Source organism: Quercus lobata, chromosome 5 (genome assembly GCF_001633185.2).
Source record: "Quercus lobata isolate SW786 chromosome 5, ValleyOak3.0 Primary Assembly, whole genome shotgun sequence".
Lineage (NCBI taxonomy): Eukaryota > Viridiplantae > Streptophyta > Magnoliopsida > Fagales > Fagaceae > Quercus > Quercus lobata.
In genome coordinates this window covers 59,696,413-59,713,234 of record NC_044908.1, presented here as the reverse complement: position 1 = coordinate 59,713,234, position 16,822 = coordinate 59,696,413, and the positions used below count along the sequence as shown (strand labels likewise).

Genomic DNA, 16,822 nt, shown 5'->3' with positions numbered 1-16,822 from the left:
TTTTTTTTTTTAAGTTTTTTGAATTAATATTTGAGATTAAAAGTTGCCTTTTGCAACTATCAATCACAACCATTCATAGGAATTGCATTAGGTGAAATACTCTAGGTATTGCAATACCCTAGGCATTGCACCTAATCTCAATACTCAAAACATAACAATGTTTATGTCTTTTTATAAATGAAAATTACTAAAAGGAGCAACCAGCTTGGAAAACTCATCAAGGTTGCCAATATTATCAAACCCTAAATAGGTTTCCAAAAGTTGTAGCAAAGTAGTCAAAACACATATTAGGATTCGATGCAATACCCTTCATTCGTCTCCTCTTACAAATTTTTTTCACTTTTCACCTTTTTAACTATCACTTTTTACCTTTCTTAATTTTTTTTTTTAACTTTTTTGAATTAATGGTTGAGATTGAAAGTTACTTTTTGCAACTATCAATCTCAACCATTTATAGGAATTGCATTAGGTGCAATACTCTTGGTATTGTAATACCCTAGACATTGCACCTAATCTCAATCCTCAAAACATGACAATATTTATGTCTTTTTATAAGTGAAAATTACTAAAAGGAGCAACCAGCTTGGAAAACTCATCTAGGTTGCCAATATTATTGTGCGTACCCAAAATTTATGGCTATTGGGCTTAACTTCTACTTGGACTCACCATCTATTTGTTTTGTGGGCTTTAGGGTTTCCTATTGAGGGTGGTCCTATGCTCAGCAAACCTAAATATACTTCTATTTCCTCGCACCTTTTTCTCTTCCTAACAGAATCACTCCCTTGCTCTCTAAAAGTGTTTACTCTCTTTTCCTAGCACTTTTCCTAGAGTTACCAGCCTCTTTTTCCTCACTCTCTACTCCTATTTATAGGCTAGGATGAGTGGAGGAGTTATGATTACTTCTCCCTCTTAGTGCGAATAGAGGTCTAATTCCATCATCTCAAAGTGGATGTTTCATCAGAATTGTGGGAGTGGTATTAGAATTGATTCCCACTTTCGACGTCTACTTGGTAGTGACATTTGTTAAATGCACGGCCGGGCAGCTAGGCATGGTGCGCCTCCAAGCAAGGACTCTCCCATCCAAGTCAGAAACGATCGGGGGAGTTTGCTTGAAGTGTGCACTATGGTCTTATATTGGGTTCCCGGGCCCAAGTTGTGCGCGGAGGAATCTGGGCCGAGGCTTAGGGTCCAAGTACGAGGACGGTTGTATGACATACTATGGGGCTTAGTCCCGAGGAACATGGGTTCAAGGGCCCAAGCCCTATATCAGGGGCCCAATTCCCATATAATACCCCCCTTTGATTCGTGCCCTGTTACCGAGAATGAATCAAGGACAATTAAGCGATGGTAGTGGTTTCCTAAGAATCTTAACCGTCAGTTGTTAAGTGATACAAATGCCCATCAATGCCACCTTAAAAGAAGCGTCGCGCCAGACTATCACGTTTCAGCAGTAATTATGAATTGCCGGTTCGTGAACCGTCTAACGGTTCCTAAACTGAGCCCACGTGTGTGGGAGTTATTTAGAGGGATAGGAGAGGTTTTCCTGCCTCTTTTGCATTAAATGCTTTTTATTCCTTTGTTGGCTCCTATAAATAGTTCTCTCTGAATCTCTACTTTACTTTTACATTCTTCATTCTCCAAACTATCTCTCTGCCGAGCATATTGTTTTCGTACGCTCATCTTCCAGCCCAGAACACCATATTGTTTCTTTTCTATTGACTGTGTCAATATTTAATTTATGGGTTTACTAAGTCTAAGTTACGCCTGCTAGCTAGCTGTAGACTGTAGACTGACCTGGAGCTCAGGCAAATTTAACTTCAATCACAATAATGGGATACGTACACCATAGAGAACCGCTATAATACAGGTTGGTTCTAACGTTTTTGATTTTTATTTAATTTTTTATTGCGGTCCTCTTAACATTAAGTGTCTTGTTGGAATTATTAATAATTCATTTTTTTTTTTTTGAGAAGAAAGATATCCAATCTTATTAAATTAAATTAGCCAAGTATAGGATAAATAAGTGGCAGAACATCTTTCATCTATACAATATAGTCTGAATAATTAATTAAAAATGTAGCCAAACTGTGAGTGTTTTTATTACCTCTCTGGCTCTCAGTAAAGCTATTTTGAGAAGTTTAAGAAAATTTTGATATTTTTTGAACAATCTTTTTTTGCACGTTGTGATTCGAATCCTTCTCCCCCGACTTGTTAAAAATTTATAACATGCCACCTGACAATTCTGAAATAGATTGTGAAAAATTTTGTGAGCCTAAAACTAATTGTGATGGTGTCATAAATAATCCCAAGTCCATAACTCGTCCACGTGTCTCGTCCAACGAAAGAAGCTACAATAGGCGGTGAAAATTGCGAGCGTACTGGCGAACCTCGTCCATACATGGACGAGCAATACCTTGTGAGATCTATTTATCACTTATGAACGTCAAGCCTTCCGAGATGATCTCGTTCATCTTCCACTAAAGATGGACGAGATCATCCTGAAGGTGTCGTCCATCCTGATTATGGATGGACGAGTTCATCGGCCCGTCCGACCTAGGTAACTTCCACAGCGGTTATGAAAGTTACTCCTAATTCGCCGGACTCCTCGACATTGGGAACGGTTCGTAAACAGATAAACCGTTCCACACACACACTATATAAGGCTTCTTCGATGAAAGGTAAAGGCATTTCAGACACTTTTACTTTTGAGAGAACATTTCTTCGTTACAGAGAGTTCAAAGTGACTGACTTGATCATCGGAGGATTTTTGGCCGGTCCTCCACCGGTCCCCTCTGATTCTGTGTCCTTTGTGTTACAGGAAATAGCCTAAAGATCAACGTTCGAGTCCTATCAACCCACTGATAAAGAGAGAATCATCAGTTGGCGCCGTCTGTGGGGAGAAATTGTTTCACAGTTTACTTCTCCGTGACAAAGGGTTTGATGGTTCGGACTAGATCAAGGGCTACTAGCCCAGGCCATCAGGGAAGCAGCAACCCGCATCGTGATCGCCAGTCTGCACCGGTCATGCAGTCATCTGCCCAACACGCACAATCAATGGCAGACGCTATGGCGGAGTTGACTCGCCAGAACCAAGAATTACGAATGGAGATTAATATGAGGAGGCAAACACATGAAGAACGTGAAGGTGGACAAACAGAGAGTCATGGCGGAAGAGAGAATACTGAAATTGGAAGCCAGTTTAGAGGCACCACTTCACGAACGGTACCACACTTGAAGGAAGAAATGGACCAAATGAAGAGAGTTATGGAGGAGATGAAGGAAAGTATGAAAAGGGCGAATCCGATAGAAGATTTGGTTCACAGAACTGATTCTCCCTTTACGGCTTCCATCAACGGTCATCCCCTACCATCAAAGTTCAAGTTGCCTTCACTGGATTCATATGATGGAACACGTGACCCGTTTGATCACATAGCCACTTTCAAGACCACCATGCATCTTCAAGGGGTGCCTGATGAGATAATGTGTAGAGCCTTCCCTACCACTCTTAAGGGTTCAGCGCGAGTTTGGTTTAGCAAGATACCCCCAAATTCGGTGAGTTCTTTTGAAGAGTTGAGTAAGTTGTTTGTTAACAATTTCATTGGAGGACAAAGGCACAAGTGTTCCTCGTCCAGTTTGTTGACAATAGAGCAGGGAGAGAATGAGAGCCTTCGGTCATTTATCACCCGTTTTAACAGAGAAGCTCTTAGTGTGGACGAAGCAGATGATAAGCTTTTACTGGCAGCCTTCCACAACGGGGTGAATTCGGATCTGTTTATACACAAGCTCTATGAAAAAGAGCCCCAGTCCATGGCCGAACTCGTCCATTCGGCTCAGAATTTTATGAATGCAGAAGACGCAATCATCGCCAAGAAGAGGAAGAGGTCCGAGAGAATGGATGCAAATCCCAGTCGTCATCACGAGCAAGGCACTCGTCCAAAGAAGGGACGGACGGATGAAAGGAGAGATCGAGAAAGTAAGAAGCCAGGCCTTCCAGTACGGAACCAGCAGTATACCCCTTTAAACGCCCCACTTGAGCAAGTCCTTATGCAAATCAAGGATGATCCTTCGCTGAAATGGCCGGAGAAATTGAAGGGTGATCCCAATAAGCGCAACAGGAACAAGTACTGTCGCTTTCATAGGGATCATGGTCATAACACGGACGAGTGTTTTGACTTGAAGCAACAAATTGAAAATCTCATAAGGCAAGGGAAGTTGAGGGGCTTCCTTGGACGAGACCAGAGGGACGAGAAACAGAAGGGAAAGATGGAAGATTCATCGCGACCACCACTCGGAGAGATAAGAGTTATCATTGGGGGAAGTTTAACTGGCCGGTCGTCCAAGTCCAAGAAAGCATACTTGAAGGTAGTACAGAACGTCCAGCTTACCGGACGATCACCGAGAGCAATGTCTATGGACGAGCAGGCAATCACTTTCACGGACGAGGATGCTGACAGAATTCATCACCCTCATGATGATGCCCTCGTCATCTCCCTACTAATTGCAAACTACACAACCAGAAGAGTGCTTGTGGACAACGGAAGCTCAACAGACATTTTATACTATCCAGCTTTTCAGCAGATGAGACTAGGACGAGACCAGCTCCGTCCAGTGAATTCCCCCCTAGTAGGTTTTGGTGGGATGAAGGTGCAACCAGTGGGTACCATTTCCTTATCCGTGGTAGTGGGGGCATATCCACAACAACTTACCAAGGACGTCAACTTCCTTGTGGTAGATTGTCCATCCTCCTACAATGCCATCATTGGAAGACCAACTCTGAATAGCTGGAAAGCTGTTACCTCCACTTACCATTTATCAGTCAAGTTTCCAACAGAATACGGGGTAGGACAGGTACAAGGTGACCAACTGGCAGCAAAAGAATGTTACTTGGCCATGCTGGCCATGGATGAACAAGTTCAAGCAATGAATATTGAAGAAAAGAAGGTTGTAGCAGAGCCTACTGAAGCATTGGAAGATATTTCCTTGGATGAAGTTAACCCTGAGAGGTGTACCAGGGTTGGAGCAGATTTAGACGAGAAGATTAAAAAGGACCTCGTCCAATTTTTGAAGAAAAACATCGATGTGTTCGCGTGGAGTCACGAGGATATGCCGGGTATAGACCCTAGTGTCATTACCCACCGTTTGAATGTATGTCCTTCCTCTAAGCCTGTGCGGCAAAAGAAGAGGATGTTTGCCCCTGAGAGAGATAGTGCAATCAAGGACGAGGTCCAGAAGCTGATGGTAGCGAAGTTCATTAGGGAAGTGTATTACCCTGATTGGTTGGCCAATGTAGTAATGGTCAAAAAAGCGAATGGCAAGTGGAGAATGTGCGTGGACTTCACTGATCTGAACAAGGCTTGCCCCAAGGATAGCTACCCGCTACCGCGCATTGACCAATTAGTAGACTCAACTGCAGGACACAAATTGCTTAGCTTCATGGATGCCTTTTCAGGATACAATCAGATAAGAATGGACGAGGCGGACCAAGAGAAGACATCTTTTGTAACTAGTCAAGGCTTATTCTGCTATAAGGTGATGCCGTTTGGCTTGAAGAATGCAGGGGCAACATATCAGAGGTTGGTCAACCACATGTTTCGTCCACAGATTGGGCGGAATGTGGAAGTCTACGTAGACGACATGCTGGTGAAAAGTCAAGACGAAGAAAGACTTCTAGACGACCTGCAGGAGACATTCGAGACATTGAGGCAGTATCACATGAAGCTAAATCCTAGCAAATGTGCCTTTGGAGTATCATCAGGGAAATTCTTGGGCTTTATGGTATCCCACAGGGGAATTGAAGCGAATCCAGATAAAATTCAAGCAATATTGGACATGAAGCCACCGCAAAATACCAAGGAAATCCAATTCCTTACTGGACGAGTCGCTGCGCTTAACAGGTTTGTCTCTAAAGCTACTGATAAATGTTTGCCATTTTTTAAGGTTCTCAAAAAAGCATTCGAATGGACCGACGAGTGTCAGAGAGTTTTTGAAGATTTGAAAGTATACCTTACCATGGCACCGCTGCTGAGTCCATCAATGGAAGGAGAGGAACTATATTTGTACCTAGCAGTAACCCCGCATGCCGTGAGCTCGGCATTGATAAGAGAAGAAGATAAAGTGCAAAGACCTGTGTACTATACAAGCAAGGCATTGAAAGGAGCGGAAGGACGGTATCCGCAAATGGAGAAGTTGGCCTTCGCACTAATCACAGCATCACGGAAGCTGAGGCATTATTTCCAAGCACATGTCATTAATGTTATGACAGATCATCCTCTCAAAAAGGCAATGAATAGGCCGGAAGCTGCAGGACGATTAATCCAGTGGGCTGTGGAGCTAAGTGAGTTCGATATTAGGTATCTACCAAGGCATGCCATTAAAGCTCAAGCCCTAGCAGATTTTATTGCGGAGTTTACCCCAAATCATAACGAGACAGAGGACAGTAGGAGATGGATCGTCCATGTGGATGGTTCGTCCACACGGCATGCAGGAGGAATTGGTGTGGTCCTGCAGTCCCCAGAGGGAGATAAATTGAAACATAAAGTCCGTCTACAGTACCAAGCGACAAACAATGAAGTCGAATATGAAGCCCTCCTCAAAGGGCTAGAATTGGCAAAGTCCGTGGAAGCAAAGTCCATATGTGTCATGGGGGATTCCCAACTGATCATGGGGCAAGTGAATGGGACGTATGAGGCGAAGGAAGAACGAATGAAGAAGTATCTTGGTAGGGTGATGCGCCTTGTGAAAAGGTTTGAAAAAGCTGACTTCGTTCAAATCCCAAGGGAGGAGAACGTGGAAGCTGATACTATAGCGAAGGAGGCCTCAGCAGATGAATCATTAGAGAAGTCAGATGAAGTTCAATATGTGCCAAGTATAGATGCCCAGGAAGTACAGCAGGTTGATAACAGAGAAAATTGGATGACTCCCATTATATCCTATTTGAAAGACGGACGACTACCAGAAGAGAAGGACGAGGCCAGAAAGGTGAGGGTGAGGTCAGCTAGATACGTCCTTATGAATGGAGTTCTATACAAGAGAGGTTTCTCTCAACCTTACCTTAGATGTTTAGCTCCAGACGAAGCAAACTACGTGCCGAGAGAAGTTCATGAAGGGGCATGTGGCAATCATTCGGGAGCAAGATCACTTGTCCACAAGGTCGTCCGTGGAGGGTACTACTGGCCGAACATGCAAGCTGATGCTAAAGCATACGTTAAGGTCTGCGACCAGTGCCAGCGATTTAGCAACGTCCCAGGCAACCATCAGAATACCTCACCCCAATGGTGGCACCGTGGCCCTTCGCACAATGGGGACTGGACATTTTGGGTCCCTTCCCCTTGGGAGTAAGGCAGATGAAGTTTCTAGTGGTGGGCATCGATTACTTCACCAAATGGGTGGAGGCAGAACCGTTGGCAAATATCACACAACAAAATGTGAAAAACTTCGTGTGGAAGAACATCGTATGCAGATTTGGAGTGCCGAAGGTATTGGTGTCTGATAACGGACGACAATTTGACAATGCACTCTTCAAGGACTTCTGCTTACATTTTGGAATTCAGAACCATTACTCCTCGCCTGCACACCCCCAAGCCAACGGCCAGGCTGAAGTAGCAAACCGATCCTTGTTGAAAATCATCAAGACTCGGCTTGAGGGGGCAAAGGGAGTGTAGCCAGATGAATTACCAGGAGTTTTATGGGCATATAGGACCACAGTGAGGACACCTACAGGAGAGACTCCTTTCAAACTAGCCTATGGAAGTGATGCAGTCATACCTGCAGAAGTACATATGGCTAATCACAGGGTGATGATGTATCAAGACAAGGATAATGAAGATCAGCTTCGTCTGAACCTCGATCTAATAGACGAGGTAAGGACAAACGCAGAACACCGGGCAGCAAAGTATAAGAATCTCATGGCTAAGCAGTATGACGCGATGGTGAAGCCTAGGCGTTTCAACATTGGAGATCTCGTCCTGAGAAAGATCTCTCCGTCGACCAAGAACCCGGCACATGGGAAATTGGGCCCAAACTGGGAAGGACCCTATAGAGTTATCAACTGTAAAAGGCAAGGATCCTACTACCTGGAGGCCCTGGACGGGAGAAAGCTGGAACATCCTTGGAATGTGGAGCACCTGAGGAGGTACTACCAGTAAGAGTGAACCTATGGACGAGACTGGGTCTTATCTATCTAAATACCCTACTACTACGTATGATGCTGTTTGTGTTTGATACTATTATGTTTGGTGTTGCTTATGTGTGGAGTTTGAAACTATGATCTTATTATTTATTATAATTGTGTTATGGTTATGGACGAAGTCATGAAGTATGTATTTATTAAATAAAAAGGCATCAGTGTGCATATGCCTTGTCTGTAAACAATATTTATGTTATGTGCTAAATGTTGTGTGAAATTTCTCCATGATATTGTCGTCCAAGTCAATCCTCAAGAGGGTTGAAAAATCCAAGACGAACAAAATCTCTGGACGCAGAGATGTAACGTCTAAATTTTCTAAGGAAAAAACCACATCCACACTCGTCCAACTCATAGACGAGACAGAGCCAACTGAAACAATCCAAAACTTGGACGAGAGAAAAAGTTGGCAAAATAAGTAAGATGGTAAGTAAAATTAGTTTGCAAGTCCTAAGGCGAATCAAGCTAATTAAAAATACTACCTGCCAAGACGAGTTAGACTACATGAAAAATATGTAATCTCGACATGGACGAGCTAAAGTTGGAGTTAAAATAGCTTAGCAACATTCGTCCATAAAAATGAAATCACTCGTTCATGCAAAGATAATAAAAATTCATTCAAAGGGTGGACTTCCTACGTCCAAAAAACCCTGATTAGTTTGAAAAGCAGAAACTACTTAAAAACCCGTCCTAAGACCATGGACGAGTATAATGTATTCTTGTTACATAAAAGAAAGGTCCAAAAAACAAAGGACCAAATAAAGAAAAAAGAAAAACCACTAAGGTTAAAAGTCTCGTCCTAGGAAGGGGGAGCATTCACAACTGGTGCGTCCTGAGGCTGGGTACTAGCGTCGTCTTCCACGTTGACGTCATCAGAGCCAGTCTGGAGAAGAGAGCTTGTGGCAGCAGCAAGGTTAAGCTTGATTGCATTAAAATCAACTTCAGGGAAGTTCTCAATAGCGTCCATTCTGAAATCTTCAAAACCAACTGCATAATTGCGATCCAAAGTGTCCGTATATTCTTTGGACGACTTGAACTCAGCCACAGCGTCCTCTTTTGCCTTGGAGAGACGAGCATTCAATTCATCGTTCATCTTCTGCAAATGATCAATGCGCGTATCCTTCTCCACTGCATCCGTCCTGAGCTCCTCAATCAGCTTGCTACGTTCCTTGACCTCGTCCTTAGCTTTTTCAGCAACCCCAGCCCATTTTTTACACTCAGCATTCACCTGCTGAATCCTCGTCTCCAACAAGACTCTCGTCTTGTCCAGCTCTGTTGCCTGTCTAGACGCTGCTATAAACTTGGACATGGCCTATGAATAGACAAAGCAACATAGAGTGATTAAATGAGGAAAAGTGGCTACCCAAATAAGGATGAGAGATACTGACATACCTTGAAGAGGTCATGGACGCCTGAATGTTCAAATTCCTTTAAACCCATGTTGTAGCACGTTTATATCTTCGTCCTTGACAGCCATCTGGAAACGTTTCCAAGCCAGGTCTTCGTTCTCAATAATGTTCGTGGAATGCTGGGACGAGCCAGGCGTGGTAGACTTGGCCAAAGGAGTTCTGGGTGGAGTCTTGGACGGCGTGGACTCCACTGGAGTGGACGAGTCCACATCAACTATCTGGACGGCAGGCTGGGACTGGGGAGGTTTGGACTTGACCACCTTGGACGAGCCTGACTTAACCCTTTTGTCTCTACGACTGGGGAGCCCTTCCAAGTCAATGTTTTTTGGCAAGAACTTCCTTTTGTCCCCAGCCAATGGACGTGTCTGACCCTCAGGACGATCCTGGGTCTGACTCTCAGGACGTTTTCCCTCTCCTGCAATCTCCTTCCCTCTGTTCTCTTTCATTGTTGACATTCCTAAGACGAGATGAACAAGTTAGGAATGTATACGTAAAAAAGAAAAAGAAGAGGAAAAAGAAAAGGAGGTTTAGCTAAAAACTTACTTTTTCGCACAGTAACTTCGTGGGCGATAGCTTCGTCTGAAGGCTCAGGACCTAAACCCCACTTGGCTAGACGTCTAAGCGTGACAAGAGAACGAAAGCTCCTGTCTGTATGTAGACGAGCCCTGTGGACGCGGTCGCGGTGAAATTTGCTCAAAGACGGACGTTTGGCAGCTACAGCACAGTGAACAAACAAAGGTTAGAAATTATAAATATACCAAATAGAAGCGAGAATAAAAATAAACAAGGGGAAGGGATATACCTTCTGGACGAAGGTTCCCTAGGTCCCCAGTGTAAGGGGGAAAGGGATCCCTGCCAACATCCACAGGGTTCCCTGCCCAGAAGTCTGAAACAAAAATGAACTCCGTCTTCCATTTCCTATCAGACGAAGCTAGGGATTTGATCAACCTACAATCATTCCCTCTAGCAGTAAACTGATAAAAACCTTCAGATTGACTTATGGCAGAAGGTTTATAACAATAAAGGAACTCGTCCACTGTAAGAGGACGATCCCTACCAAAAACTTCCCTCCACAAAATTTGCATGGAGATAATTAGTCTCCATGCGTTAGGATTGAATTGACAAACACCTAAACCTAACTTAACTAATAACTCTCTAGCGAAGGCATTTAAAGGAAACCTAAGGCCACCTAAGAAGTAAGATTCATAGACGCCTATACCAAAACGGGGCTCACAACACCACTCTCCACGGACGGGCAGCCTAGGGTTAAACTCGTCTGGGATTTGATACCAGGATTTAAGGCTATTTAACCTCTGTTCGTCCGTCTTAGAATGGACGCCTACAGCGCAACTGAAGACGGTTTCTACCACGTCCGTAGGATTGTACGGAGAACCAGCTTGAGAGCCAGAAGCTCTCCTAAGCTGTTCTTGGACGACCTCAATAGGGAGCCCAGGGGCCCCAGAAGAGTAGTTCTCGTCCGTGCTTCCTCCACTCTCATCACTAGCACTGCTAGAGTTAGACCTCTCACTAGTATCCTCACAGTACTCGTCTATAGCCTTATTAAGGCTATCAGTAGACGAGGAAGCAGCAGACATCTCTAATAAGAAACTTAAAACCTAAAGACGAGGGGAAGAAGAGTACCTGGCTCTAGACGGAAGAAGACTCTAGACGCAGAGGAACTCCTAGACGAGGCTCTAGACGACGGATGTCAAGGAAGAAAATTTCTGGAATGAAAAGGGTTAAGGGAGGCATTCCACTATTTATAGGATGCTGACCTGGGTAATCGAAACGACTCAACCAATACGAAAGCGACACGTGGCATCTACCTCGGAAATATAAATCGACGGAATCAGTCGCCAATAAAAAAATGACACGTGGTGCAAATAATTAATAACCAATTACACCAGTCCAAAGACGTTCAACCATTTGGACGACTCACATGGACGAGGGGGCAACTGATGGTGTCATAAATAATCCCAAGTCCATAACTCGTCCACGTGTCTCGTCCAACGAAAGAAGCTACAATAGGCGGTGAAAATTGCGAGCGTACTGGCAAACCTCGTCCATACATGGACGAGCAATACCTTGTGAGATCTATTTATCACTTATGAACGTCAAGCCTTCCGAGATGATCTCGTTCATCTTCCACTAAAGATGGACGAGATCATCCTGAAGGTGTCGTCCATCCTGATTATGGATGGACGAGTTCATCGGCCCGTCCGACCTAGGTAACTTCCACAGCGGTTATGGAAGTTACTCCTAATTCGCCGGACTCCTCGACATTGGGAACGGTTCGTAAACAGATAAACCGTTCCACACACACACTATATAAGGCTTCTTCGATGAAAGGTAAAGGCATTTCAGACACTTTTACTTTTGAGAGAACATTTCTTCGTTACAGAGAGTTCAAAGTGACTGACTTAATCATCGGAGGATTTTTGGCCGGTCCTCCACCGGTCCCCTCTGATTCTGTGTCCTTTGTGTTACAGGAAATAGCCTAAAGATCAACGTTCGAGTCCTATCAACCCACTGATAAAGAGAGAATCATCAAATTGCATAATTAACTTTGCATTCTTTAATTAAATTGATCATTAATCTATTGTAGACAACATGTTATTTTCAAGTTCGTTATCGAATTTATTCAGAAGAAGCTTATCATTATTCATTTCTGACATTTTTCATTATTTCATGATGTGTGCTTTGGCTTCTCCAGCAAGCAACTCTTGCACTTGCACTTGTAAGGACCAAGGACTTTTAGCTTTTGTTATATATATATATATCAACTGGCCTTGTAGCACGTGCTTATGTGTATGCTTAAAAACTCTTCTATTTTTTAGGTTTTTTGAAAAGGTTAATAATCTTCCTTCAAGGTTTGCAACTACTATTAATCATCAATAAATTCTTTAATATTAAAAATGTATATTGTTCAAAAAATGTATCTAGTAAAAGTCACAACAATTGTTAGGGATAATTGTAAAATACATCCAACAATTGACCGCATTAATTTCATATGGAAGAGATGAGGTTGATAGCAATGAAGCTAAATTGTAAGAGTTTCAATTAATTGAAAAATTATAAATTGAATTCAAATGGGAGGTAGAGATGATATTTGCACAATTTTGTGTTTTAATAAAAATCTTTTACCTTTTTTTAACCAAATTCTATCATAATGTGCCTTTATGTTAGACCTTGTGTGTGTGTTTGTTTCTCAAAATAAAAATAAAAACAAACTTATACCTGTACAAATATTAGGTAATACGTAAGCTTTTATCAAAGAAAGAAGGGGAAAAAAAAAAAACAAAGGATAATGATATATAAATGATAATGATAAGAAAATAAGGACATGAAAAAAGCTAGAGTCCAAAAAATAATAATAAGCTAAATAGTGAAGAGTTTGAATTGGATCCAAACAAAATAAAACCAAATAGAGGAAAACATCAAACTTTAAATCGGAGGCAGAATTGGTATTTGCACAATTTGTGTTTAAATAAAAAACTTGTACAATTTTCTTTAATGTTTTTTTTTAAACTCAAGTTCTACCGTAAAAAGCAACCTATACAATTAGAAAGAAAAGGATAATGAAGAAAAGCTAGAGTCCAAATAATTTGAATAAACAAAATAGTGAAGAGTTTGCTTGGGATCCAAACCAAATAAAAACCAAAAATAAACAAATAGCAAAAATAAGTGTACCCAAATTCAACAGAAACCTATTGCGGTTGATTTGATTTTTTTTTTTTTAATTTAAAAAAAACAATATAAAAAAGAGCCATGTACATTAACATACCGTTGAGCATGAGCAAATAGAAAAGTGGGATGATGATGGTATAGAGAAGAATGACACAAAATTGAGATAACTGAGGAAGAAGCAAACAAAATAACTTTGAAGTTGAGTTTGAAAACCAAAATAAGTATGGTCTTAATTTGTAGGCAATATTTATGTAGGAGTTATTTTTTTATTTTTTATTTTTAACTCTAAATCATGTTAAAAGAATAAGGTTTTTTTTATTTTTTCCTAAGCTCTAAGTCAGCATTCAACTAAAACGTTTTTTTTATGCTAAAAAAATGTAATTTGAGTTCAAATAGAACTCATATGTGAATTTTGAACAAAACAATAGGAATGTAAAAAATGTGAGTGTTTTTTTTTTAATAAAATGTAAAAAACGAGTGATCCCAATGTGAGAAACAATCTTAGCTTGAAACCAATGTAAGTGTATTGGGAGTGTGGTGAGTGTGGTTCTATTTTGTAGATAGCATTTTACATAGGAGTTAAAGAAGCATTTTTACTAAATTTTACCCCTACTTAAACATAGGTTGTAGGGGTATTTTGAAACCAAAAAAAGTCCAGCCCAAACAAGAGAAACTCCTTAAATAATAGTATAAATAACGTGCTACTACATTCTTATCATCAAACTCACTGTGTTTACTCCAAGAGAAAAGAGCCAGACACAGTGTTAGGAACTTTACTTGTTGCTGATGGTGGCATGAGGAATGAGGGTGCTTAGGCAACATTAAGCTAATCACTTGACTTCATGTTTTCTTAACACATTAATGGCTCGTCATGTTAGATCAGTAATGCTCCTAAGGGCTCTTTGAGGGGGACATGCCGCCCAGTCTCCCTACTCAAGTTGGATTGATAAGCAATGCAAAGGGGCAACATGTGGAGGCATCTTGCTCCTCATGATGCCCCAAGGCCATGGTAGAGTAGGGCCATGGTAGGTAGAGTTGTTTTTCATGAGGGATGGTAGCAGGTGGTGTCGACCTTTTGTGGTGGTGCATGGCATTAATGGCTTAGTTACTGGTTACTTGTGAGTGGGCTTGGTGGCTTGTGTGCAAGGCAGGGCTAGGCTCTCATGATGATGTGCAATTAGATACTGTGTGCAAGGCATTGAGCTGGTGGGTGTTGGCTAAATGCATGGATAAATGCTAGTGGGCTAATGGCAGTTACTTAGTGTGTGCTGCATGTGGGCATGTTGTGTGGGTTGTGTTGTCTGATGGGGGAGGGCTTGGGCATGGGCCAAGCTTCCCAAAATATGGGAAAACGTGTTGTGTGGGCTGCTGAGACATGGGTTGTGCATGTGTTGATGTGTAGGAACAGTTATCAAGCAATTATTAAACAATTATTAGGTAGTTCCTAGTTTTCCTGATGTTTAGAACTGCTGTGTAGGGGCTAAAAACATGGAGAGCAAATCAAGACAATATCAATTCAAGATATCCTAAGTTAGACCCAAGTGGCAAATTGTCCAAGACCTAGGCAGTTACTAGGCAATAATTGCCATGACAGTTATTTCTGTATATATGACCCTAATGCTATTAGGGGTGTCAACAGCAAGTATTTTGCCTTAGGGAGAATTTTGTGTGTTTCTCCAGGCTTGTACAGGGTTTCCTTTGTACTTGAGATTGAGTAATAAAAGTTAGGAATGAGTTCCCTGTAAATATAGTATGTGCTGTGTGTGTGAGTTCCTATATAATCTGTTCTAAGTGTTTCTTGCTATGTGTGTGTGTGTGGTGTTGGTTGAGACTAAGTCGGGGACTTAGGACCATCAAAGGCAGAAAATTTAGTGAAAAATTTGACCTTGTGACACACACAGAGGCATGGGCATGGCCTCCTACACTAATTGAGAGACCTCTACTTGTAATTATCTTTGTCTCCATATCTCTTTATTCTCTCCAAAATATAATTTGCTCTCAATTTTTTGGATTTCAATTCTTTTTCTTTTTGATTTGGCCACTAAGATGCTTTTTTGAGGGAAATTTGAATTTTGTTTTCTCCATGACAAATTTCTTCAATTTAGGGTTCTACAAGGTCAACAATTTCGAACCTTAAATTTGTAGGATTGAAATTTTCTTACTTTAATTTTTAGTTTTGAATAATTGAAATTGATGATATGAGGAAACAAAAATTACACTAAGCCTAATCTAAATGATGAAGTCTTACAATTTTCGTTTTATTTTGAGGTTGCTTGTTCCGTATTAATTTCCTTTGGATTGTGTTTAGTGGTTAAGTGTCAATACTCTCTTCTTTTCGGAATCTTTAATCTTTTGAATTTATTATTTTTAAATGATTCATTCTAGAACTAGAATTAACATCCCTATAGCTTTATGTGTAAGAGTGACTATTGATACATTTATAATTTGCAGTCCTAAAAAGGTGCATGAAACATGTTTTTACAAGATTTTCTATTTTGATTGCTACACATGAGATATTTATAAAATGTGTTGTATTTTTTGAATTGATTTGGTGAAACCTCTACTAATTCATTAGCACACCCCCTCCTTAATAATTTTTGTACTTTTTACTAAGGATGGTTATATGAAAAAAAATCATATTTAATCCAAGCATATAATCTATGATGTAATATGGTCTGTACATCTACGAATGGAATTTCATTTGTTAGGATTCAATTAGAGTTTCACCAGCCACATGGAAATGCTGTGAAGATTTTTTTTTTTTTTTTTTTTTCACACCAAAGAAAGAGTAAAGATCCTCTTAAAATAGGGTTGCCTATACTATTATGCATTACGTTTGTATTAGTATGCATTTTATTATGTTACTTGGATGCTTCTTATATGAAAGGTTTTGCTCATCTTTGCCACTGTAGTACATTTCCAGTGTACTTGGTTGGCTTTTATTCTTAATAAAATTTCTTACATTATTTATTAAAAAAGAAATTATTCTCTCCAAAATCTTTCTTTAGTCTAAACCAAATAAAATTCTCAAGTAGACGCCCAAGTATTCCTACCTGTCAAATGGGTTTCCATCAACCTTAAGGTCCTAAACTTTCCCTCCCATTTTTTTTATATTTATATATAATCATGTTGTATCTTTTATGCTCCCATTTTTTAGAGTTTTAGTTCTTTTTCTTTTTTGATTTCGCTACTAAGGTACTATTTGCTTTGAGGTAAATTTGATTTTTCTTTCCTCTGGAGATTTTTTTTTTTTTTTTTTTCAATTAGAGTTCTACTAATTTGGAATTTAAATAGATTTGATTTTGGTGTTTAATATGGGCGTTCAATTTGGTATTTTAGTTTCACATTATGTCTCATTGTAAAATTAATCTTTTTCTTCCTATCACACACACAAACACATAATTTCATACATGCATATTATAATCAGCTTTGTTTTATGATGATATTTGATTTGGAACTTTGGATTTGGATGCAAATCCAACATTCATTAATGTTGCCACAATGGATAACCAGTACTATATATTCATAGTTTTCTTTTGTTTAC

At 40.6% G+C, this 16,822-nt stretch overlaps 3 protein-coding genes across 3 annotated transcripts; 2 read left to right on the top strand and 1 right to left on the bottom strand.

Moving 5' to 3' along the window:
• Positions 1–3,066: 3,066 nt before the first annotated feature.
• On the top strand, positions 3,067–5,795 carry LOC115990823. The gene is made up of 3 exons (XM_031114603.1): positions 3,067–3,222; positions 3,652–4,941; positions 5,787–5,795. The coding sequence occupies exons 1-3, from the start codon at positions 3,067–3,069 to the stop codon at positions 5,793–5,795; spliced, it is 1,455 nt and encodes a 484-aa protein (XP_030970463.1).
• Positions 5,796–6,009: 214 nt separating this feature from the next.
• LOC115990822 lies at positions 6,010–7,338 on the top strand. The gene has a single exon (XM_031114602.1). It carries the CDS (start codon positions 6,010–6,012, stop codon positions 7,336–7,338), a length of 1,329 nt encoding a protein of 442 aa, XP_030970462.1.
• A 1,643-nt stretch (positions 7,339–8,981) lies between these two features.
• On the bottom strand, positions 8,982–9,633 carry LOC115990821. Its single transcript, XM_031114601.1, has 2 exons — positions 9,575–9,633; positions 8,982–9,494 (listed from the first exon to the last, which is right to left on the bottom strand). The coding sequence occupies exons 1-2, from the start codon at positions 9,620–9,622 to the stop codon at positions 8,982–8,984; spliced, it is 561 nt and encodes a 186-aa protein (XP_030970461.1). The 5' UTR covers positions 9,623–9,633.
• Positions 9,634–16,822: the final 7,189 nt, after the last annotated feature.